The sequence below is a fragment of the Lissotriton vulgaris genome, chromosome 6 (genome assembly GCF_964263255.1).
Source record: "Lissotriton vulgaris chromosome 6, aLisVul1.2, whole genome shotgun sequence".
In the NCBI taxonomy this organism is placed as follows: domain Eukaryota; kingdom Metazoa; phylum Chordata; class Amphibia; order Caudata; family Salamandridae; genus Lissotriton; species Lissotriton vulgaris.
In genome coordinates, this window is record NC_141694.1 from 560,284,272 (window position 1) to 560,309,386 (window position 25,115).

General features: G+C 48.1%; 1 protein-coding gene across 1 annotated transcript in view; it reads left to right on the forward strand.

Moving 5' to 3' along the window:
* Positions 1-12,033, forward strand: part of LOC147707548 (uncharacterized) — a 36,725-nt gene extending 24,692 nt beyond the window's left edge. The window contains exon 3 of the mRNA XM_086925657.1: positions 11,965-12,033. Coding sequence (XP_086781783.1) covers positions 11,965-12,033 — 69 coding nt within the window. The remainder of the gene's footprint in view (positions 1-11,964) is intronic.
* Positions 12,034-25,115: the final 13,082 nt, after the last annotated feature.

Below are 25,115 nucleotides of genomic sequence, written 5' to 3' on the forward strand. Positions count from 1 at the left end.
TGGCGAAGGTACTGGAGCAGCACGTCCTCACCACTCTATCGGAACACCTGGAAAGCAACACGCTGTTAGAGCCGAATCAAGCAGGCTTCCGTGCTAATCATAGCACGGAGCTGGTTATGCTGTCAATCGTAGATGAGCTTAGGAACAGAGCAGACAAGAAAATCCCGGGGGCCCTGGTGCTGCTGGACCTCTCCGCGGCATTTGATACCGTGTGTCATGAACAACTACTGTTGCGGATGAGGGATTTCGGCATTCAGGGCACAGCATTGGCATGGTTCACATCCTTCCTTCAAGGGAGGATGCAGAGAGTGCAATTAGGTGACATGCTTTCTACCGCAACTTCGATCACTTGCGGAGTCCTACAAGGGTCTGCTCTGTCACCTCTATTGTTCAATTTATATCTGCAGCCTTTGATTCTAATGCTTAATCAAATGGACTGCCAGGTATATACCTACGCAGATGACACTCAGATCATCATCCAATTGGATGATAGCCAGAATGCTTTTGCTAGATTGCAAAACATTCTGAGAAGTACAGCTAACTGGATGTCCGGTAACTCCCTAAAAATCAACCCGGACAAAACCGAGGTGCTGCCAATTACCATCGCTGGCAACCCTTGGTGTGATCGTTTCTGGCCTGGGGAGTTGGGCATGCCTCCGGAACCGGCGGAGGTGGTTAAGAGCCTGGGCATCCAGGTGGACAGTAAGCTATCCATGAAAAAGCAAGTCACAGCTGTGGTGGGCAGCTGTGTCGGCCTCCGCCGACAACTCAGGAAAGTTTCCTCGCTGCTCTCTTTTTCCACTTTAAGGAGTGCGGTCTCTGCAATGATTTTAGCCAGGTTGGACTATGGCAATTCGTTGTACATAGGACTTCCACAGGGTCTTTTAAACAGAATGCAGACTGTCATGAATGATGCTGCAAGGCTCATTTTTAAGAAACCGAGGAACACCCAGGCATCCCCCCTCCTGCGGGAACTTCACTGGCTGCCAGTTAGGCAGAGGCTAATGTTCAAGGGGCTCTGCATTGTCCACAAAGCTCTTTATGGAAGGGCACCTACCTATTTGAAATAACGCCTGACCCTCTATAAACCAGGGAGGGTGCTTAGATCTGCTGATTCCATCTATCTTGTTCAGCCACGCTGTAGACTGACCACTGTGGGTGGGTGTGCTTTTTCACATACTCTGCCAGCTATGTGGAACAAATTACCGTTGGAACTTCGCAATGAGACGAACCTAATGCCCTTCCGTAAGAAATTAAAAACTGTGCTTTTCCAGCAAGCGTGGGGTGGCCGCTAATTGTAATCTGATGCATCCTTTCTATTGTCAAGCTGATCCTAACAAAGCACTTCGAGACCTCTGGGTTATAGTGCGCTATATAAATCACAATAAATAAATAAATAAATAGTGTTGGCAGGATGGGCCATCTCTGACTTGATAAGTGAGTGGAGCTGTCACCTACGACACTTGCACACCACAATGACTCAAACACTCACAATGGGTTTCACAGTTGTATTTTGTGCTCACAGACAAGCTAGACCCTATGTACTTCCACAACAAGATCACAGACATACACAGCAGCTTCAACAACCAACCAACGCACACCACGACCGACCAGCCACCCCCCCCACCACCACCCTCCACGCCTGGACCCCGATCAGCACCGAAGACACCATCCGCACGATGAACTCAATCCACTCCGGATCACCAACCGACCCCTGCCCTCACCACATCTTCAACAAGGCCGACGCTGTCATCGCACCCCACCTGCGAGACATCATCAACACTTCCTTCGACACCGCCATCTTCCCCGAGAGCTGGAAACACGCCGAACTCAGCGCTCTACTCAAGAAACCAACAGCGGACCCCACCGACCTCAAGAATTACCGCCCCATCTCGCTTCTCCCGTTTCCAGCCAAAGTCATCGAGAAGACCGTCAACAAGCAGATGGCCGCCTTCCTCGAGACGAACGGATCCCTCGACCCCTCACAGTCCGGCTTCCGAGCCAAACACAGCACCGAGACCGCCCTCATCGCCGCCACCGATGACATCCGAGCCCTGATGGACAATGGAGAAACAGCGGCCCTCATCCTCCTAGACCTCTCCGCGGCATTCGACACGGTCTGCCACCGCACCCTAGTACGGCGCCTCAGCAACATCGGCATCCAGGACAAGGTGCTGGAATGGATCATCTCCTTCCTCGACGGAAGAACACAGCGAGTCCGCCTACCACCGTACAAGTCAGAGGCCTCCGAAGTCATCTGCGGCGTCCCCCAAGGATCATCCCTGAGCCCCACCCTCTTCAACGTCTACATGAGCCCCCTCGCGGCCATCGTACGCAAACACCACCTCAGCATCATCTCCTACGCCGACGACACCCAGCTGATCCTCTCCCTGACCAACAACCCCGCCGCCGCCAGAGCCAACCTACACGAAGGGATGAAAGAGGTAGCCGAGTGGATGACGACCAGCCGCCTGAAACTGAACTCGGACAAGACGGAGGTCCTCATCCTGGGCTCCTCTCCCTCCGCCTGGGACGACTCCTGGTGGCCTCCCGCCCTGGGCACCGCACCCAAACCGACAGACCATGCACGAAACCTGGGCTTCATCCTGGACTCCTCCCTCTCCATGACCAGGCAAGTCAGCAGCGTCTCCTCGGCGTGCTTCAACATCCTACGCATGCTACGGAAGATCTTCTGGTGGATCCCCACAGAGACCAGGAAGACCGTCACCCAGGCCCTCGTCACCAGCCGACTGGACTACGGCAACGCCCTCTACGCCGGGACCACCGCCAAGCTCCAGAAGAGACTCCAGCGGATCCAAAACGCCTCAGCCAGACTCATCCTCGACATCCCACGATCCAGCCACATCTCCGGACATCTGAGAGACCTTCACTGGCTCCCCATCAACAAGAGAATCACCTTCCGCCTCCTCACCCACGCACACAAAGCCCTACACGACCAAGGCCCGAGCTACCTCAACAGCCGAGTCAACTTCTACGCTCCCAAACGCCACCTCCGATCAGCCAACCACGCCCTCGCCGCCGTCCCCCGCATCCGAAGAGCGACTACAGGAGGAAGGTCCTTCTCCTACCTGGCCGCCAAGACCTGGAACTGCCTCCCGTCCGACCTGCGCCTGACCCAAGACCACCTCTCCTTCAGGAAGAAGCTGAAGACCTGGCTGTTCGAGCAGTAGCGGCACCCCCCCCCCCCCCCCCCAGCGCCTTGAGACCCTATGGGTATGTAGCGCGCTTTATAAGTGCCACTGATTGATTGATTGATTGATAGGAAGGAAGGGAATTCCAAACGCCTCTGGGTTAAACCGTTGAAACCTCTCTGAATTTAAAGCTGTCACCAGGTAAAAATATTGGATCCTCAAGCCCACCTCCAGACCTGTGGGAGACTCAGAAGGACCACTGTGCTACTCTGCTGTAGGAAGGACTGCTACTATACTGTCCTTCTACTCTGCTTCCCTACTACTCTGCTGCCCTGCAGTCCTGCTACTTGAGTGAAAAAGATTGGAACTACATCTTGAACACAGAACCACCAGAGTCATGCCAAGGGCTAGTTGGCGGCCACCTGATTACAGCCTCACAGACAGAGAAGTCCTCAGCTACCTGGAACCCTGCACCTGGATTCTGCCTAGTGTGAATCCTGCCTCTCAAGTAGTGCCAGCCCAGTCTTGGACCCTTGGAAGTGGGCCTGACTGTGCTTTGACAGTCCAGCTGGGGACCCCTTTGGAACTAACGCAAAGCGACTAGAAGCATGGCAAAGCCTTGCCGCCCAGGTGCCAGACTCATCATAAACAATGCAGAGCGACGCAAAGCCCAGCCAAGCTTAGCCACACACCTTCATCAGAACTGATGCCAGAGAACACAAAGCCTTGCTAAGCAATGCCCCGCAGACCCCGCACCAAGGACATAAGGTACTTTGTTCAGTGGGCCTACCTTGCTCCCTGTATCCGGCCCACGCTCCATCGCTGTCACCCTTATAAATTGGAGTGATTTTTTTGTGTTGCATTTTCACTTTATTTCTCATTGCGAGTTGCATAAATACTTTACACATTGCCGCTTAGTTAAGCCTGAATGCTTTGTGCCAAGCTACCAGAGGGTTAATCACACATTAATTTGGTGTATGCGTGTATTTCACCCTGACCAGAGTTGTGGTTGCTGTTTGTGTAGAGTTTTACCCCCCCTCAACCAGGTACTCAATTTCCTGTAGCTGCTCAATACTTTTCTGAGCTATTCTTAGTTAAAACTTTACAAATGTATTTCTCCTGTTCCCCATATTAAATTTTTGTCATTTTGGTGCCATTGTTTTCATTCAATTATGCTCATTATAATAAATATTATAAATTGTATTTAACTTTTTGCTGCTTCTAGATGTTTTACACATTTTCTTAAATTAAGCCTGTCTGCTCTGCGCTTATAGCTACTAGAAGTTGAGGTCATGGTTTAAATTGTTAAAACTTTTACTGGACCAAATATGAATAGTGCCTTTATTACGTGTGGTGTATTACAATCCCCAACTAATAATCCACTTTCTCACCCCTTGTGTGAGAAAGTCATCCGTTTTGGCATTGTTCTCCTCCATAATTTTTTTGACTTATACTGGTGATAATTGACTTGACTGCACCCTAGACTAATTAGGAATAATTACCATTGGCAATGACAGACCCTGTAATACCATAATATATTTTAGGGCTGGGGGATTCAAACTACCTATAAATCACAAGTATAAAATAGGGCATGGTGGTTTAGAGGCCCAGTAGACTTCCTGCACTCAAGTGTGCACTACTGTGTTGCCTGATGTCACTTTTAGAGGCAGCCTTGCTTTGCAAACTGTCTTTAACCCTTTGGCTGCTTAGAACGTTCTGCGCCAGTGCTGAGCGTTCAAAGAAACAGGTGGGGCCGCGTCAGCCAACCGACGTGCGCAGCACTACCGAGGTAGTGATCACGACGACCGTTGGCCGACGGCAGCAGCCAACGGGTTAAAAGTAAATTGTATGCAAATTCGACTTTGGAGGAACAGGTACTTCCAAATCTACCTTATTGTTCTATATTAGTCACCCCCAAGGTCTCCCATAGGTACCCCAGGGGTAGGGTGTTTTGTAACAATAAGCAGGTTCATTATAAAAGATGTTTTATAAGCCCTGGTGCGGGGAACACTGCAACCTCATTTCCCCCGTTGTAGATTATTAGCTCCATAGGCTAACATTGGAATATGCTATTTTATTATTAATATTGCTAGGAAGGAGCAAACAAATATTGGTAAAAAAACGTGAAAGATTGGCAATGATAAATCCAACAACTTGCCACTGTTAAATTTATCATAACTAATACAGAAAATAAGTTATGTTAGAACTGGGGGTCTCTAGTTGGCAGAGGTAGGGACCACTGTCCAAATAGGGACCCTTGATTCTAGTCAGAGTAAGGAGGAAACCCTCTGAGATAACCCCTGCTCACCCTCTAGGTAGCTTGGCACGAGCAGTCTAGGCTAACCAGAGGCAATGTGTAAAGTATTTGCACCAACACTCACAGTAACACAGTGAAAACACCACAAACTGACTCCACAACAGTTTAGGAAAATAAAGGTATTTAATATAAACTACACAAGACCAAAACGACAAAAATCCAACATACACAGTTCAAGAATATGGTATCAAAAGAGTTCTTAAGGTTGTAATACAATAATCCACAGTTGTGTGAAAAGTTCACAGTTGCGTCACGTTTCAGACACAGTACCTTTAGTCACGACAAAGTGCGGTGGAAAACAAGCGATGCGTTGCTCCTGAGACCCTGGGGAGGCAATGCGACAGCCCCGAAGCAGCAGCGGGCGTGTTGCCATGAATCCGGTCTGTATGGGGAGGAAGGCCACTTGTCTGGATTCCGGTGCGTAGGTTTTGTAGGAAGTTTGTTCTCACAAAGGCACGATGTGACGATCTCGTAGGGGCTGCGACGATCTCCGGGGCGACGACGCGACGTCCAGCGGTAAATCTCTCTCTCGCTGCTCCTCGATGCGATGGTTCTGTGACGATGCTCGCAATCAATCAATCAATCATAACACTTGTATAGCGCGCTACTCACCCGGAAGGGTCTTAAGGCGCTTGGGGGAAGGGGGCCGCTACTGCTCGAACAGCCAGGTCTTGAGTTATCTCCTGAAGGCGAGGTGGTTCTGGGTCAGCCGAAGGTGGATGGGGAGAGAGTTCCATGTCTTGGCCGCCAGGTAGGAGAAGGGTCTGCCTCCGGCGGTGGCTCTTCGGATGCGTGGTACGGCGGCGAGGGCCTGGCTAGCGGACCGTAGCTGGCGGGTGGGCGTGTGGAAGGTCAGGCGGTCGTTGAGGTACTTGGGGCCCAGGTTGTGGAGAGACTTGTGTGCGAGGGTGAGGAGCCTGAACGTGATCCTCTTGTTGACGGGGAGCCAGTGCAGGTTTCTCAGGTGGCCGGAGATGTGGCTGCGTCGAGGGATGTCCAGGATGAGTCGGGCGGAGGCGTTCTGGATGCGTTGGTGTCTTTTCTGTAGCTTGGCTGTGGTTCCGGTGTAGAGGGTGTTTCCGTAGTCCAGACGGCTGGTGACGAGGGGCTGGGTGACCGTCTTCCTGGTTTCGATCGGGATCCATCGGAAGATCTTGCGGAGCATGCGGAGGGTGTGAAAGCATGAAGAGGAGACGGCGTTGACTTGTCTGGTCATCGAGAGGGAGGAGTCCAGGATGAAGCCCAGGTTGCGTGCGTGGTCTGTTGGCTTGGGGGTGGTGCCCAGGGCTGGGGGCCACCAGGAGTCGTCCCAGACGGAGGGTGATGGTCCTAGGATGAGGACTTCCATCTTGTCTGAGTTCAGTTTTAGGCGGTTGTTATTCATCCACTCGGCGACGTCTTTCATCCCTTTGTGGAGGCTGGTTCTGGTGGTGTCGGGGTCTCTGGTGAGGGAGAGGATCAGCTTGGTGTCGTTGGCATAGGAGATGATGTTGAGGTTGTGTTGGCGTGCGATGGCTGCGAGAGGTCTCATGTAGACGTTGAAGAGGGTGGGGCTGAGTGATGATCCTTGCGGGACGCCGCAGATGACTTCGGTGGCCTCGGAACAAAACGGGGAGAGGCGGACTCTCTGTGTTCTTCCAGCGAGGAACAAGATGATCCACTTCAATGCCTTCTCTTGGATGCCGGTGTTGCTGAGGCGTTGGACTAGGGTGCGGTGGCAGACAGTGTCGAACGCAGCGGAGAGGTCCAGGAGGATGAGTGCCACTGTTTCCCCATTGTCGAGAAGGGCTCGGATGTCGTCGGTGGCTGCGATGAGGGCGGTCTCAGTGCTGTGGTTGGCTCTGAAACCGGACTGCGAGGGGTCGAGGGATCCATTCGTCTCGAGGAAGGCGGCAATCTGATTGTTGGCGATCTTCTTGATGACTTTGGCAGGAAAAGGGAGGAGCGAGATGGGGAGGAAGTTTTTGAGGTCGGTGGGGTCCGCTGTTGGTTTCTTCAGTAGGGCGCTGAGCTCGGCATGCTTCCAGCTCTCCAGGAAGGTGGCGGTGTCGAAGGAGATGTTGATGACGTCTCGGAGTTGGGGTGTGATGGTGGAGTCAGCCTTGTTGAAGACGTGGTGGGGGCAGGGGGCAGTCGGAGATCCGGAGTGGATGGTGTTCATCGTGCGGGCTGTGTCTTCGGTGGTCACTGCGGTCCAGGTGCGGAGGGTGGCGGTGGGGTGCGTTGGTTCGACGGTTGGGTGCGAGGATGGTGCACCGAAGCTGTTGTGGATGTCGGCAATCTTGCGGTGGAAGAACGAGGCGAGGGAGTCACAGAGATCTTGTGATGGGGTGATGTCGTTGTTGCCGGTGCTGGGGTTGGAGAACTCCTTGACGATGCTGAAGAGTTCCTTGCTGTCGCGGGCGTTGTTGTCCAGTTGATCCTTCAGTGATTTCTTCTTGGTGACGCGGATGAGCTGGTGGTGCTTGCGGTTGGCGTGTTTGAGGGCGGTCATGTTGTCAGTGGTCTGGTCGAGGAGCCAGGCTTTCTCGAGGGTGCGGCAGGTCTTCTTGGAGTCCTTGAGTTCGTCGGTGAACCAGGGGGCCTTCTTGCTTCTGGGTTTGCTGGGATGGTTCTTCAGTGGTGCGAGGTCATTGGCGCAGGCGGTCAGCCACTGCGTGAAGTTGCGGGCTGCTTAGTTGGGGTCCGGTGTGCTGGCAGGTGGGTTCTGGCTGAGGAAGGTGGTGAGTGGGTCGGCGGTGATCTTGCTCCAGCTTCTGTGAGGAACCTGCTGCGGGTGGTGGTGGGTAGTGGTTTTTCTGAAGCTGAAGTGGACGCAGCTGTGGTCTGTCCAGTGAAGTCCGGTGGAGTGGCTGAAGGCGATGTGCTTGCTGGATGAGAAGACGGGATCCAGCGTGTGGCTGGCGTAGTGAGTAGGGGTGTTGACCAGTTGCTTGAGTCCGAAGTTGGCGAGGTTGTCAAGCAGGGTGACGGTGGTGCGGTCCTTGTTGTTCTCCAGGTGGAAGTTGAGGTCCCCTAGGAGGATGTAGTTGGCAGCGGGGAGGGCATGTGGGCTGATGAAGTCTGTGATGTCTTCGCTGAATTGTGTGCGTAGTCCCGGGGGTCTGTAGATGAGGGTGCCTCTGAGGGTCGTCTTTGTGTCGGTGTGAATCTGGAAGTGGAGGTGTTTGGCGGCGGTGTAGGTGTCGTCGGCGTCGGTCGTGATGCGGATGGTGTTCTTGTGGACGATGGCGATGCCTCCCCCAGTCTGGTTGACGCGGTCCCTCCTGATGATCTTGTATCCATCCGGGATGGCGATGGCGATGTCAGGGGCTGGGGAGGCGTTCATCCATGTTTCAGTGAGGAACGCAACGTCTGGTGATGTTGTGTCGAGCAGGTTCCAGAGTTCGACGGCGTGTCTGTGGACGGAGCGGGTGTTAAGCAGGATGCACTTGAGGTCGCTGCTGGGGTTTGGCTTGGCAGGCGCGGTGCATGTTCGGAGGCAGGTGAACTTGAAGGTTGTGCAGGTGAATGGTCCGTGGAAGCGTTTCGGGGCGGCCCGGCAGCAGGTGGGGTCCGGCCGGTATTGAGTGCGTTGAGGGCCGCGGCGTCGTAGGTTTGTCGGGTCGTCTTGCATCGGTGGGGGCCAGGGGTCCTGGCGCTGGTCGCGGTCCAGGCGCGGACGGGCGCAGACGGGCTTACCTTTGGCGCGCCTTCGGCGCACAATCGGCGCGCTCGCTGCGCGTCAACGCTGCGCATTTGCCACTCTGCCATATTTGGAGAGTGGGGGAGCGGAGCGAGGGAGGAGCAGCTGGGAGGCGGGAGTGGGGCGGCAAATAGGAAGGGCAACAGATGGAAGGGGGCGGGCCTGTAGGGGGGCAGCGGCGGGAAGCGGGGAAGTGGCGGGAAACGCGGCAGGGCACAACAAGGGGCAAGCAGAGGGAGAAATACACCAAATTTAAACAAGGAGCAAAAATAATACAACAAGGGGCAAACAGGGGGAGAAATACACCAAAATTAAACAAATAACAAAATTTACACAGGGATAATACAACGCTGCGCAAACAGGGCAAATGCAGCAGTAGCAGTCGAGGGCCAGGAGCACAGCTGCGGGCAGCGGCGGCACTCGGCTGGAACGGGGGGCAGCCTGGGCTCACTTTCGGGGAGTGTGCGCGGTGCGTGGGGTGACCGGCCCAGAGGGTCAGAGGTCACCCCACGCAGCGACGTCATGCGGTCCGCAAGCAAGTGGTGCAGCGATCTCACACAGCGACGACAGGCTCTGCGACGACACTCGTAGCGATGTTCGACTTTCCCGCACCGGTCTGGTGCGTCCCGCAAACGAAGGATGCAACGGCTCTGGCAGCGGCGTCAGGCGCTGCGTAGATCTCGACCTTCGTAGCGGCGGGAAACTTCTCGCACTGTCGGGGATGCGCTCCGCAAGCGAGCGATGCAACACTTTTCAATGGCAAAAGTCTCTCAAGCTTAGTTTCAAGCTTCCCAGCACAGGTACAACTTCCAGAGGCCCCACTACTGGATCAAGCACTCTAGGAAGGACAGAACTCTCTCAGCAGTGTTCAGGGAAGCTGGGGGGTGAAGTACTTTTGTTCCTGGGACTTCAGAACAGGGAGCCAGCTCTTCTCAGGCCCTTGGAGATTCCCTCAAGACAGGGGACAAAGCACAACAGCAAAGTCCTTCCCCTCTCCTTGGCAGCAAAGCAGAGAGTCAGTCAAGCAGAGCAACAGCAGGACAGTCTTTCTTCTTCAGATTCAGCTTTCTCCTTGGCAGAGGTTCCTTCTTGATTCCAGGATGATCTTATTTTCTGTTGTCAGGGGTCCTGTACTTATACCCCTAAAAGTCTTTGTTCTCTTTGTGCATGTGGGCCCTGAGCCCGGTCTGAACCAGTTCTGGGTGTTTCTTGAGTACTTTGTTTTCCTGGCTTCTCCTTTCCTTTCAGAGTGAGGGGCAGGGTCGTCAGCCTCCCAGCAGGAGGTGGAGCCAGCATTGTGGCAGGCAGCCACAGCCCTATTCAGGCCCAGGTGCTAACTCCTCCCACCACTCAGGTTGTAAATGCAGTCATTCAGCCTAGGGCTGACTCAGCCAGCCTCCTGGGGAATCCCCTGCCCCTCTCACTCTCAAACCAGACAGTCAATACACAAACAGGCCAAGGCACACAGAAGGGTCAGACAAGAGAACAGCAACTTTCTAAAAGTGCTGTTCTCAAACACAATATTTAAAAACAACCTTTACTAAAAGATGTGTTATTAAATTCTGAGTTCAGAGATACTAGTTACTTATGTCCTATCTTGTTCCTATGGGAAGAAATGCTGGAAGCCACTGTAGCCAGCATCCCCCATGTTAACCTATGGGGCAATATAGCCTTACAATAGTGAACATCGAAAATGGCTGTAATTCACTACCAGAGCATGTCACCTGCACTAGTACATGCTCCACCTTTTACATACACTGCACCCTGCCCAGGGGGGGTACCTTGGGCCTTCCATAGTGGTGACCAATGTGCACAAAAAAGGAAGGGTTAGGCCTGGTCAGTGGGGACACTGACCAGGAGGACATGGCAGTTCCTAGACTGCACACAGGCACTGCAGTGGCAGGCCCGAGACACCATTTTAGGGCTACTCATGTGGGTGGCACAATCAGTGCTGCAGGCCCACTAGTAGCATTTGTCATCACCAGACCTGGTACACCCAGTGCACTTTAATAGGGACTTCGAGGTGATACAAATATGCCAGTCATGTATATCCAATCATGATAACAATTTACATAGGGAGCACTTACACTCTGGCACTGATCTGCAGTGGCAGAGTGTCCAAAGCATCTAAACCAGCAAAAACGAAATCCAGCACAGCATCAAAAATACAGAAGATAGAGGTAAAAAGGTAGGGGGAACCACGCCAAAGATGCCAGGTCTAACATAAGTTATGGGACTTTCTTTTTTCAGCTAAAATCCAGCCTTCAAGTAGTCTGTCCTGATTGGTCAGCCTTAACTGGCTTACCCAGGCTGCTTTGATCAAGTAATAAATGGCCACACAGAGCAGAGGTTATCTGATGAAGAGAGCTCTGCAACTGCACAGGATGGGTCAGAAAGGGGGCTGAGTAAATCAAACTGGGCTTCAAAGACAAAGAAGGACAGAAAGGAATTCAAGGTCTACCACCCCTTCTTCCTGTAATCCAAGCCAGACGGCAGGCCCGGGATCGGAATTTGCAGCAGGTGAAGAGGCGGTGTTCATGGAATGAGCAACCCCAGTAGGTTAGTTTAGTCAGTCTTACTACAAAGAAGAGAAAATCTCCATCTTGAATTTGAAAGTGCAATGTTTTGTGGGACATGAATATGCCACACTTTGGAGGAAGCTGTCATGCTTTTGGGTGGCACCCAACCCCCTCATTAGACTGGGGTGCCCCACTGCTTGACGCCCCAAATGATTGAATAAATATGTGAGAGTTGGAGAGCAACTCAGTTCTAGTTCTAGTTTAGTTCAATGTCTGACTTTGCATTTTCAGCCTGAAACTACAAGAAGAAGGAGTGCCCTGCTGGAACCCTTGTCTGCACCAAACAGTATTGCTACCTGAAGGACTGCTCCTGTTGCACATTTAAAACTACAGCCAGGAGGACTCTGCCTTGCTTCAAAAAGGATTAAGGAGTGGATTCCCTGAAAGCAACAGGTTAGCAGAGCTTCCCTGCACCATATCTCTCAAGAAATCCCCAGCCTGGAGTGCGGCTGGTGGATATTTAATGATTTGACCAGGTGCATGGTGGGAACTGTAGTCCAAACTTCTGTGGACCATTTCAGAGCTTCTAGACCCTTGGATTTGTGCTTTCATCCCTCAATAGAAACTTCAGGAAGAAGTTCCAGAAGTTTGGAGCAGTTAGGAGGAACTTTTGGAAAAAACTCCATAAGTGGACTGTTCCAGTGTCGAGAGTCAAGCTGACTTCCTTCAACCGCGACCTGGCCTGGATTTCAGGTTCGTCCTGCTGAAAGCTCCACAGTTCAAGACTTCCAGGAGTTGACCAGGAGTTCCCGCTTAAACAAACCTTGCTCGCTGTCGAGTAAAAATCCTCCAGGAAAGTTTCTGAGTGGAAGGTAAACTGTTGCGCTATATAGTGTTAAGCACTATAAAGTGGTTCATCTTTATAAAATCATATCTCTGGTTCTCTACATTGCATTTTTTTATGTTTTGGTGTCATTTTTAATATAACAATAGTTCCTACATATTATAAATGGTGTGGATTTTTATTGCGCGCTGTGTCTTACTTATTTAATGTATTGATGTATTTAAATTCTTTACATACCTGTCTCCTGAGGTAAGCCTGCCTGCTCCCAGCCAGCTACCAAGGGTTGAGCCAGGGGCCAATGTTTTGAGACATTGCCTGGACCTTATATTGTGTGGGTGGCCTTATTGCTACTGGTTGGTGCATACTTACCCCTACCAAAAGCCCATCCTCCAACACAAGGATATTCACTTTATAGCTTCAATGGTATTTTGCACTGAAAAGGTGCCCTTTTGTCAGTGCAAATAGTGTATTGCTTCGCTCTGTGATACTTTGGTTGAAGGAGGCAATAATTGGTTGTTCCTTGAGTGGAACAACATAAACACACATAGGGGCATATTAAAAAGAACCTCGTTAAAATTATCGCCCTTTTAGCGTCAGGAAACTGCCACTAAAACGGTGATAATGGACTTGCTAATATGCGTTATAGAAATCCAATAGAAGCCCAGGTTAGATGTGTAGGACATCCAACCTGGGCTTTTCTTGGAATTCTATAACGCATATTAGCAAGCCCATTATCGCCGTTTTAGCAGCCGCTTCCTGCCGCTAAAACGGCGATAATATTAACGAGGTTCTTGCTAATATGCCCCACATAGTTTTTAGTGCAAAGCCTAACCTACTTACATATCCCCACTGGGCTTTGCGTTAAAAAAGAATACATCCTTGAAAAAGTTGCTAACAAGGAGAAATACTTTAATTTCTCCAAATATTCAATACATTTCATGCATGCTGCACTGTACTGCACATTTATAAAGTGTAGAATGTTTGAGAATTGTCTCGGCATGGGATTTTACATTGGAAGGTATGCTTCCAGTACAAGTATCTAGGCTAAACAGCATGCTCCCACCATGCACTTCTGTTTGTGGTGTTGGCCAAACAAACACAGAAAATCGTCTACTCAGTGCCAGCTTTTCTCAGCCATGGGTGATTGCTCTGGCCACATTCCTGCATTCCTCATGACCATGATCCATTTGCATATCGCTTGTCCCTGTCTAGAGGGTCATAGTAATCAAACAATGATGGTCTAAAATGTGGCCCTGAGTGAGTGCCAGGGGCTAACATGAACTCAAGCATTCCTTCCATCAGTTTGTTGCTTATCACATTAGATGCTCAAAGTATAAAGGGTGTTATTAGACGTGGGTACATTGCTCTGAACTAAAGCTATACTTGATTGATGAGGACTAAGTCAGTGGAAACTGTTCTAGAGTATATTGTGATTGTGTATGATTGAGGTGACATGGCTTGTCAGTTCAGGCTCAACTGTTCCTATTGGCGAAGGTCAAGATTAATTTGCATATTGATGATCTCTATTTAGAGTGGCATAGTGGGTAAAAAACAATTGTCTGGGAAGTGGCCCAGAAGCGATGTCAAGTGGCTGAGATAAAGACAAGCATTTCTTCCATCACTTTGTTGTTTGCTTCATTTCTACTAAGGGGTCGATTACGATGATGTTCGGAAAGGCTCCAAATCGGATTTGCGTCTTCCAAATCAGATTCAGAACCTGTCTTACCGACCAATTCAGAAAGGTATCTGAACAACCGATTGCGATGTTTGTAAAGCGTTCTGACTTTCCTACTCGGTTCCGGTTGGCATTCAGAGTAAACGAGTCGTTCAGAGCTGACTCATACAGGTTTATGGACCGCATTTCCCACCGAGCAATTACGAGGTCCGATTCGGACAGCCTTTCCGAATCAGTTGTTCCGACTCGGATCGGCAGTCAGAATCTGACTTTGGGGGCCCATAGCAGCCCCCCCTTCACCCGGGCCTTCCGAATCGGTCCCTTGGGGTACCCAAGGGACACTCTTTCCAACCATGCACAGTGTGGCAGGCACCTTGGGGTGCCCATCACAGGGTGCATGGTTTTCCCCAACAACCTCTTTATTCAATGGGATCCTGTCTTCTCATCCGGTACACAGGTTTCCATTGAAGTCAATGGGAGTCCAACCGAACGATATACGGAAGCATCGTAATCGGTCGGTCAGACTTGCAGAACCCGATTCGTTCGGAAAACGATTCAGAAACCAATTTGTTTGGAAGAGTTTCCTAACGAGATCGTAATCGGCCCCTAACTATGAATCGCTTCCCATGATACCTTACACTGAAGAGTCTATCAGCATATTGCAAGTCAATACAACCCTGTGGACTTTATTGTGGCATTGGAGCATTGGCTAGAAGCTTTTAAATATATAAAGCTCAGAAGTAACATGCCATATGCTGATTATGCATTAACTTGAGAATGCTTTTTACAGGAAGAATGTCTGCAATGCTTAGGTTTTAGTAATGCATTATTTTAGATTACTTTAGACTCAGAAACATATAAATTCTATTGCTTATTGCTATACCTTCGAAATAAACCTAGTCAAACCATCTAACTCAAAAAGCACCTCTAACAGAATGGCTTGGTCAGTAGACTACCAGCACTTAAATCAGCCTAATTTCGATTGGAAACTATATTGGTATTTCTTACTTAATTGACAATGATAACAACCTGACCTTATGTTTTAAAAACATTCTACTAATTAGGCTGGAACATGTTTTTCATTTATGAAGAAAGCATTTTTGTGATTTACTAATATGCATTCATGACGCTTACCAATCAAAACACTCGAAAATAGGAGATAAATATAGAAGAAAAATGACAAATTCATATGTTTCCAAGAATTCTGAATCTTCCGTGCTAATTAGCAAGAGCTAAAGTGCGATGAGAGATGTGGCTGTTTCAAGGAGGGATGGCATGCTTCTTTACTGTGAGTTTCTCTTTTTTAACTTAACCCCAATGTCTAAAGCAGAAATATTAGCTTTTTCAAATCATCATAGAGTAGTTGTTTCTATAATAACAGAATATCATTGCAGGGACTCAATTTAACACCTTGGCTGCTTCAAACGTTCCGCGCCAGTGCGGAACGTTCCAAGAACGGTTGGGGCTGCGTCGGCCGTTGGCCGTTTGCAGCACCAGCCAGGTAGTGCTCCCGGGTTAAGAATATTTTTTCATTAAAATGTTCCAATTACTATGCAAACATTTCTTACAGAGTTGAATGAGTATGATGAAAAGATCCCTGGCTGAAGTGGCATGTATTTTCGATTGTGATAGGCCGATATGTGTTGGTTGAAGAAATGGTGTTCCATGGTGGATCCTATTTATGTTCATATTATATTACTATTACTCATTGTATTGTGGTTCAGTATGGCTTCAAAGTGCCTTTGAACTGAACTATGAAATTCCCCAATTAAATAACTAAACTATGCATGACATCAATGAAACAATGTCAATCGTGTAATGTTGTTGGTCTGCTAGATTATGCTCATTAGATGGTAATATGCAAACTATTGTTGTACGCGTACTAATTCATTTCACGTTCTACAGAACCGAATATATAAATTAAAGTGGCGCAATACAGTTTGGCATGAACATTTCACATTGCAGGCATTGCACCTGTATTGGCGCAACTTTCACCGACATTTGCAATGCTTGACAAGTGCAAGAACATATCTGAAATACATACAGAGTGCAAAAATTACATTTTGTGGTGGACTGTTAACTAACTGTTGGCATCATTACAAGGTACATAATCGGGAAACTTGCTAAATAAACACACATGTCTTCTATGGGCCCGATTCACAAAGGTAAAGTTAGACCAAAAGTCTAGTTTACTACTTTTCAGTATACACAAAGGTAAAGTTAGACCAAAAGTCTAACCTTACTACTTTTCAGTATTCCAAAAGGTAAAGTTAGACCAAAAGTCTAACTTTACTACCTTTCAGTATTCATAAAGATAAGTCACTACTAGTAAAGATAGGGCCCGATTCATAAAAGTAAACTTAGATGTTTGGTTTAATTGTAGACCAAATATCTAAGGGGCATATCATCAAGCCCCAGAGATAAAATTATCGCCGCTTTAGCGTCCGTTTTCGGACGGAAAGTGGCGATAATTTTATCGCCTAATCAGCAAGGTCACGCTATCACGTGAATCCTTGCATTATCACCCTTTCCCCAGATGCCCATCTTTGCATCTCTAATGAGATGCAAAGTGGGCGTTCCTGCCCTGACATAACTGGAGAATTATCAATGGGCATGCTAACCTGCATAGCGACAAGCAAAGTAGCTATAACCTCTGTTATCGCCACTTTCCTTACACCTGTATCAAAACTGACGTAGCCATGATATCCTATGTAAAGTGGATATCATGGCTAAGTAGGTCTTGCCCTATCAGCAAGCTTTCGCCAAACCTTGTGTGATTATCGCTCTATTTCCAGCGATAATCGCACAATTTGCAGCTTGTGTTCTGAATTTTATCGCTTTGGAGATAAGCGTTGCTGATAGCACGCTATCTCTGCGATAAAATTCAGAGTTGGCCGGCGATAATTATCCTCGTACTAAGAGCGCTGAGCGATAACTGTCGCATGGCCTTGATGATATGCCCCCAAGTGTACGACTTTGGGATCTCACAAAGGGCATTTATGAGTATTATCTTTATGTTCGCGCTCGAGGCGGATCCCTACCCCGGGGGGCAGACATAAAGAGAGTACTTGTAAATGCCCTTTGTGAATTCCCAACGTCGTAAACATAGACGTTTGGTCTAAGTTTAGACCAAACGTCTAAGTTTACATTTGTGAAAAGGGCGCTTAGACTTTTGATCTAAGTATAACTTGTAAATACAGAAAAGTAGCAAAGTTAGACCTTTCGTTTTAAGATTACCTTTGTGAATACCGAAAAATAGTAAAGTTAGACTTTTAGTCTGAGTTTACCTTTGTGAATACTGAAAAGTAGTAACCTTACACAAAAGTCTAAGGGGCAGATTTATGACAACTGGCGCATCCCCAGGGATGCGCCAGTTATTTTGCGCCGCTGCTCCGCCACCCATGGTGCGCCGCATTTACAATGCGGCGCACCATGGGGAAAAAACGGCACAGATGCATGACGCATCTGTGCCGTAAAAGTGGCGCATTGCTGGAGTTGCGTCGCAAGCGCGACACAGCTCCTGCAAGGCTCGGGGGTGCCCCATCTTTACAATGCTGTGTCAAGACCTACGCCTACTTCAAGCAGGCGCAGGGTTTTGACGCAGCATTGGCCTGAAAGTGACTGAGTGCAATCTTATAGATTTCACTCAGCCACTTTTGCGAGGCGCACCTGCCCCGGAATGCCCACCCTGCGCCGAAACGCCCACAAGTGGCGCAGGGCTTTACAACGTGACGCATCTGCCTAGATGCGTCACGTTGTAAATGGGTTGTAGGGATGCGCCACGTTTACGCCGCAGTTGCGTGACGCAAACGTGGCGCATTCCCAATATAAATCTGCCCCTTCGTTTACTTGGTTTATCGGGCCCTATGTACTTCACCCACTGTTGTCCAAACTGGTGATTAATTAAAATTATGAGTAAGAGAGAAAGTTGACTCCAAGGATAAGGGGTCGGCACTCCAAGACACATGCCAGGATAGAATAGACACTAGCTTTGTGTTCTGGATTTCTGACAACCCTTTTCACTAGGGTACTGAAAGTACTTTAAAATAAATGGGGCTATGCTTAAGCAAACTGTGATGTACATAGTTACTACTATGAGCGATCAGTAAAACTCTTTGAAAATAGGAATTGGAAGAAATGCAGTGGGTGAGCAGCAAAAGTACAAGTGATGCCATCCTAATGCCTGTTAATTAGCAAGTGTCAAATACTTACTGACAATACTATATGTTACATGTAAGACTCTCATTAAATCAGTGTAATGTCATCAGTTTCTTAGAACTGTTTCAGCGGAGAAAGACTGCATGAAGATATTCAAATACAGTCTCTGATTGTTCCCTCAATGATCCTTACCAATATGAGTACACTTATTCCTGAAACCCATCAGGGGCGGCCTTACGCATGTGCAAGCTGTGCACCTGCACAGGGCCACCAAACCCAAGGGGCCACCACACCAATATATATCCTTAATATAATAATCCTCTGAGGATGGATACATATTTGCGTGGCGGCCTCCCGCTCTGTTCCACTTCCAAACACCCTGACCCCCCCCTCTTCACTGTCCTCCGCGCTTCGCCCCACCCAGACCCCCTCTTCCGGGGCCCCCTACCTACACTCCCTGCCCAGGGCCACCATGAGCCTAGAGCCGCCCCTGAACCCATACTGCTGCTGCATGACCATCTTGGACACTTTACTGACCCTAGTTACTCTCTGAGTACCATTGTTGCCTCTTCAGGACCAAACTTCAACAAACCCTTCTTTGCCATTCCAGGCAATTTAATTCTCAACACAATCTTTTATGACTAGATTCTCTTCTCCTGTACTGTATTGTCGGTAACCCCAATGTTGCCTCTTTGTCTGCACAGATTGAACCATACAGCACACTTTAACATTTTGAGGTAGGCGTTACAGGGACATTCCCTGTAAATTGATGGATGTCCTGTTTCATTATTCCACTCACTTGCTTCCCTACCATATTTAGAGGTGGGAAATCATTGGATTAACACGAGCCGTGCCTCATTGGACTCTGCCATTGAAGAATTATTGCTTTTGACTAATTGTCACAGAGCCACCGAAGGCCAGCATTGGTAGGACTATCGTAAGCAAATGGTGGATAAGCATACTGAGGAATGATTGCTTCTTTACAACTTTTGAGCTGTGTATATGAGTGTTTAAGGAAGCAAATACCAGTACGTGCTTGGTCCCTGTGTCTGCATAAGAATTCATGTTTAAGAATGATGTCTGTATTTGGGTTAGTATTTGTGTGAGTATCAATTTGAATTTGAGTTTATTTAATAGGTGTGTTCGGCATTCAAAGCTGAATCGCACAAAAACAATAAAAAATAAAAAAATATATTATTCGAAATGCTATCAAAGAAAATAATGTATTTAAAATATTTACAAATGAAATGTGCATGCTAATTCCTTCCAGGGTTCCTCCTGTGTCTGTGTACATATAGATATCTATGCAGATGTCACATAGGGCCAGATGTAGGTGGCTAAATACCGGTCGGTAAGGCCGAATTTCAGAGAATTTCAGTGTTACTGACCGGTATTTGGCTGAGTGCAATGTAGGTTAGTTCATACCTACATGCAAAATAAGGAATCGCAAAATAGCGATACCTTATTTTGCTCTGCATTTAAGGAATCGGAAATACCGATTCCTTAAATGCAATGTATGTAGCACTAGAAATAGTGCACTTGAGCCTTAAGGAATCGTAATTACCACCAATTTGGTAGTAAGTAGAGATTTCCTTTAAAAAAGCACTTTTTTGCTTTTTTAAATGTGCCATGTGGCACACATCCATGCCCTTAAGGCATGTATGTGCGCCACATGTAAACACATTCACATTTCAGTGGTGCAACAGGGTGTCCTTTGGACATCCTGGCACCCTTGAAATACCTCGCGCTATTAGCGATTCGGTAATACCGAATCACTAATAGTGAATAGATTCCCATTCATTCCTATGGGCCTCCTATCCCATAGGAATGAATGGCTAGGTATTCCTTAATAAAAAATCTAAATTACTGATTCGTCATTAAGGAATGTTAAGGAATCACTAATTTTTTTAGCGATTCCTACCTACATTCCATTTAGCGAGTCCTTAATAGCGATTTGGTAAAAATCGCTATTAAGGATTCGCTAAATTGAAGTTACCTACATCTGGCCCATAGTAACACAATCGTTTTTCTCTGGATTCTAAGCTTTTCACAAGAAATCTTCTCATACACTTGGGTGTTTCTTCAGGGATAATACTCAGACGAAAAAAGTAGGGGCATGTTCTCAACGGCCATAGCTAATTATCGCTGGCTGTTCTTAACGTGAGAAATGTTATCGCCGGCTATCGCTGATAATTATCGCCATGCTAGGGCTGTATTAACAAAGCATAGCGCAATGGCGATAATTATTCAAGCAATACCTTGTTTTCCATGGAACATCACTGGTTTTCCAGCGATGTTTCTTGGAAAACGGCAATAACCTTGCTGATACAACCTGTGGTCGTATCAGCATAATCCACCTCGAATACAAAGTATAGGTAAGTCAGCATTTTTGCAGACGTTAGTTTTTGGCGAAAACCATGGTTTTTGCCAAAAACTAATGTCTTCAAAAATGCCTGGGCCTCCTTGTAAATATCGCGATGTGCACATCAGCGATATTTACAAGGTTGTTCTGCCCAGTGACGCCCACTTTGCATCTCATTAGAGATGCAAAGGGAGGCGTCGGGTAAAAGGGTGCTAACATGCGCTAATGCATGTTATCACCCTCTTGTTATTAGAGCGAACACATCATCTCCGCTTTTTTGGCTTTTAAAGCCAAAAAAGCGGAGATAATGTTGTAATTGGCCCGGCCGCGTTAGCGATTAGCTGAACCTACACGTTGTCCTCCTTAACTTGGCTATATATGAAAACGCCATTTTGAATGTTGCAGCGGCCATCTTAGATCATGAGCGGCCTCGTGGCCAACGTGCCCTTTAGTCCGTTGTCCGTTCCGCTGACCACTCCTTTCTGCCCAGCAACAAGCTATTTTTAGTAGTGGTCAAGTCGCACATGCGCAGTTCCCACTGACCCGTAAACCTTCTGGAATGTGCATCAAACTGACCAGCGGAGTTGTGCCCCCTCCAATGAGCTGGCAGTATTCCAAAACATGACCATATATGTCCTTAAATGTGTCCTAACTTGTGCCGCCTATCTTTTATTGCCCCAAAACTGTATATAAACGGGGTCACACCGGTGTTCGGTGTGATACCTCTTGCATTACCGAAGGGTGCTGTTTGAGTGTACCACCACCCCATGGGGTCTTAATAAACTTGTTCTTTGCCTTTTACAGCTTCCGTGCCAACAGTTCTTGAATGTGAGTGGGTTATCTTTGGAGCGTGTAGGCCTTGAGAACCCTGAATTACTTCAATTGGCGACCACGAAGGGACTCATCGGCGACTCGGATGCCCGAAGGAGAGGTCGTGACGAAGGCTTGGAAACTCGCCATGGACGCGCGCTGCCACGAGTGACCCGAGTCTTGGCTGCCACGGTGTTTTTTCCTTTCCTTCCGATCTGACCTTCCAGGTGGCGCCGGTCTCCGACTGAGTTTCCGAAGTGTCTGCATCGCCGAGAGAGTGCCGTTTGGCTGATTTGGCTTACACGACCTTGGCAGTTGGAATCTGGACATTTGGGAATTTGGGTAAGCTTTGTGTTCGGTAAGGTAGTCTTCGGACGCTTACTGAAGTTCTGCGATTTGTGTTCGGTAAGGTAGTCTTCGGACGCTTACTGAAAATCTGTGCTTTGTGATCGGTAAGGTAGTCCTCGGACGCTTGCCAAAGTCCTATGATCTTTGATCTGAGTTAGCTAACATTGTGAATTTGTGATCTTTGAACTTATATGTGTAGTGCACTTCACATAGGCAGGCATGTAGAGATGTTTCTCTAACTTTGTTTTTTCCTTTGAGCGGCACAATCGTGTGGAGAACTGTAAGTGCCATTTTGTCTGGTGTCACGCTTTCGTGATACTTTTTGAACATGCCTGTTTTCAGCACACTCCGAGGAATGTGTTGTTTTGGTGAGGGTACCTCAATTAGGTTAGCGGAATCACAGCCGGCTCCCCCAGAGGGAACTCCAAATAGGGACATGTATATAAAGTTTGGCCTTCCCCCTATTATGTACAGTAAATTATGGCATAAATACACCAAGGCCGATTCTGAATTGCAATGGCCTCTACACGGGTCGTATGATTTGAGTAAAATACAATTTGTAGAGCAATGTATGTTTCAACGTAGGTCTAGACAAAACATGTTTGACTGTGTGCGAATGTGGGAGAAAGCGGCGCGTGAGCGAATGAAGCGTGAGGTTGCCTTGGCGGACAAAGAGCAGCGCAAGGCTGCTCGGGATAAGGCTTTACAGCTTGAGGAAAAGGAGGCTCAGGAGAAGAAAGAAAGGGAGGAACGGGAACGTAACTTGCAAACGACTGGTCAATTTCCTATTCGTCGACCACTCTATCCTGTCCTTAATAATGAAATTGATGATTTTTCTTTGTTAGATCGGTCACCACCTCCGTACGTTCCGCCGACGGCTCCGGCTGCAGATCCCGAGGGTGATGGACGGGATTCGTTGAGCAAGAAGGGGGTATCGGCTCTCAGGTTTACTGCGGAGAGGTCCGCTCATTTACGTAGTTGGGCTCGTAAAGTGAATAAGCATTGTGTTACTCAGGAGCAGTTGTTAACAGAAAAGAAAGGGTGGTCGGATCTTGAATTAATGTATTTTCTGTCCAGTCTGGCGGATGAAGTTGTAACTGCATATCGTGATCTTTCTGATACGTTAGAGCCTAAAGTGTTGTCGGTGCATCGTGAGAATTTAGCTAAAGGTGATTTTGATCTTTCAGATGTTGACGACCTGTTCAAGCAATTGATCAAGCTGCGGGATGAGACAACCCAATTGCGGGAGGAACGGAAACGGAGGCAAAAGGAGTCCGAATCGGAGAATAATGGGCGGGCTAAGGAGTGTTCTCTCCGTGGTTCAGATAAGAGTTCTGCGTTGCATGTTATGCCTATGCGTGAAGCCGCACCTTTGTATGTTCCGCCAAAAGGGGAAGGTACGGATGATGATAAATTGTCAAAGGATGCGAAAGGGTATTTTGTGTATAATTGGGTATATACGCCATGGAATAGAGCAGATGTCATGGCACTGAAAAATTCGTTACCTGATCTTCGGAAGAATCCGGCGGCATTTTATGAGGGAGTAGAGGGGGCTATATCGTCTTGTGTGATGACTCTAGTGGATATAGACTTGTTTTTTGGGCTGATATTACCACCCGATATGTGGAGGCAGATTCGTAAAAATAATGATGAAACGGTACTGGGGGGGACGTGGAAGGAAATAAATGCCGCAGATTTAGACAGAGAACCAGCCTGTAAGCCTTGCCAGTTGATTCTAGATCTGCCGGCAGCTATCTTGAATAAATTAAAAACGCTTGTTCCCTCCAAAAAGATTGATTGGACTATGCTAACATCGTGCAAGCAGAAACCCGATGAAACGGTTTCAGATTTCTTTACACGCTTCGAGGAAGCTTTTCATGATTACAGTGGTCAATCTTTAACAGATGATACGGGTCGGCATTTGTTTGTAGATAAGTATGTAGCTAATCTCCTTCCAGAGATTGCAAAGCGATTGAAGTCGAGTGAAAGTTCCTGGGCCACGGCGACCCCTGCGTCTTTATTGACTATGGCTCAGTATTATGAGCGGCAGGAAGTGGAGGCTAAAGAAAGTGTAGAGAAAAAGGCGAAGGAATTGAAAACGAAGGTGATGTTGGCGCAGGTTCGGGGAACACAGGGTAGAGGGAATGAGAGAGGTAGACGGGGTGGAGGAAACGCGTCGTATGGTCGTACGGACATTGCGGAGGATCAGTGTGCTTATTGTAAGGAGTTTGGGCATTGGGCCGAAGATTGTCCGGTACTTCGTGAACAGCGTAGTCAGCGTGGTCGAGGAAGTGGAAGGTCGAGAGGAGGTTATACTGGAGCGAGGGGTAGCGGAGGTGATCGTAGACAGATTGAGGAGAGGGGCCGTGGCCAGGACGAACGAAATACGTTTGATAGACGGAATCAATTTCAGATTTTGGAAGGAGCGAATGTGGAGCACCAGGATTATGTGCATGCATAGGATTGCGTAGGATGGGGTAAGGAATCAGTTGAAGTGCCGGTAGATCAGCAAGGTCCATATGTAACAGCGGGTATTTTGGGTTCTACTGATCAATTTCTAGTCGACACAGGAGCTACTCGTAGCGCTCTGTCGAAAAACTTGGTTCCGAGGGCTCCCCTGTCTGGCGAAATGATTACGTGTGTAGGGTTTGATGGCACACCCTCCCCCAGCCCATTGTCCAAGCCCCTTGCACTATGCATTGACAAATATTTTAGCTTTGGTCAATTTTTGTTATCACCCCATACCCCAGACAATATCCTGGGGATTGATTTGCTTAAATATTTTCGAGCGACAATACGCTGCGCTCCAGAGGGAGTGTGGGTTATTCTGAACGACAATTACCCTGACCCTGATGATTGCCCTGACCCTGACAGATTTTATGCCATTTTAGACATCCCTGCTCTGGCTTCCCTGCCGCACACGTTGTGGGCGACCTCAGATACGGATGTGGGAGAGATGCGCATTCCACCAATACACATTACTGTTAAGGAGGGGGCTCCTCTACCACGAGTGCCACAGTATAAGATTTCGAGAGAAGGTGAAATTGCACTGACTCATATTGTTCAGGATTTGATTTCTGCGGGGGTGGTGGAGGAGGTCCCTTATAATGTTTGTAACAGCCCTATTCTACCGATTCTTAAGAGAGACACTGATGGCAAGATCTATCGATTTATTATCGATTTGCGAGAGATTAATAAAATTGTCATTCCCCAATATCCGGTGGTGTCTGATATTACGACTTTGC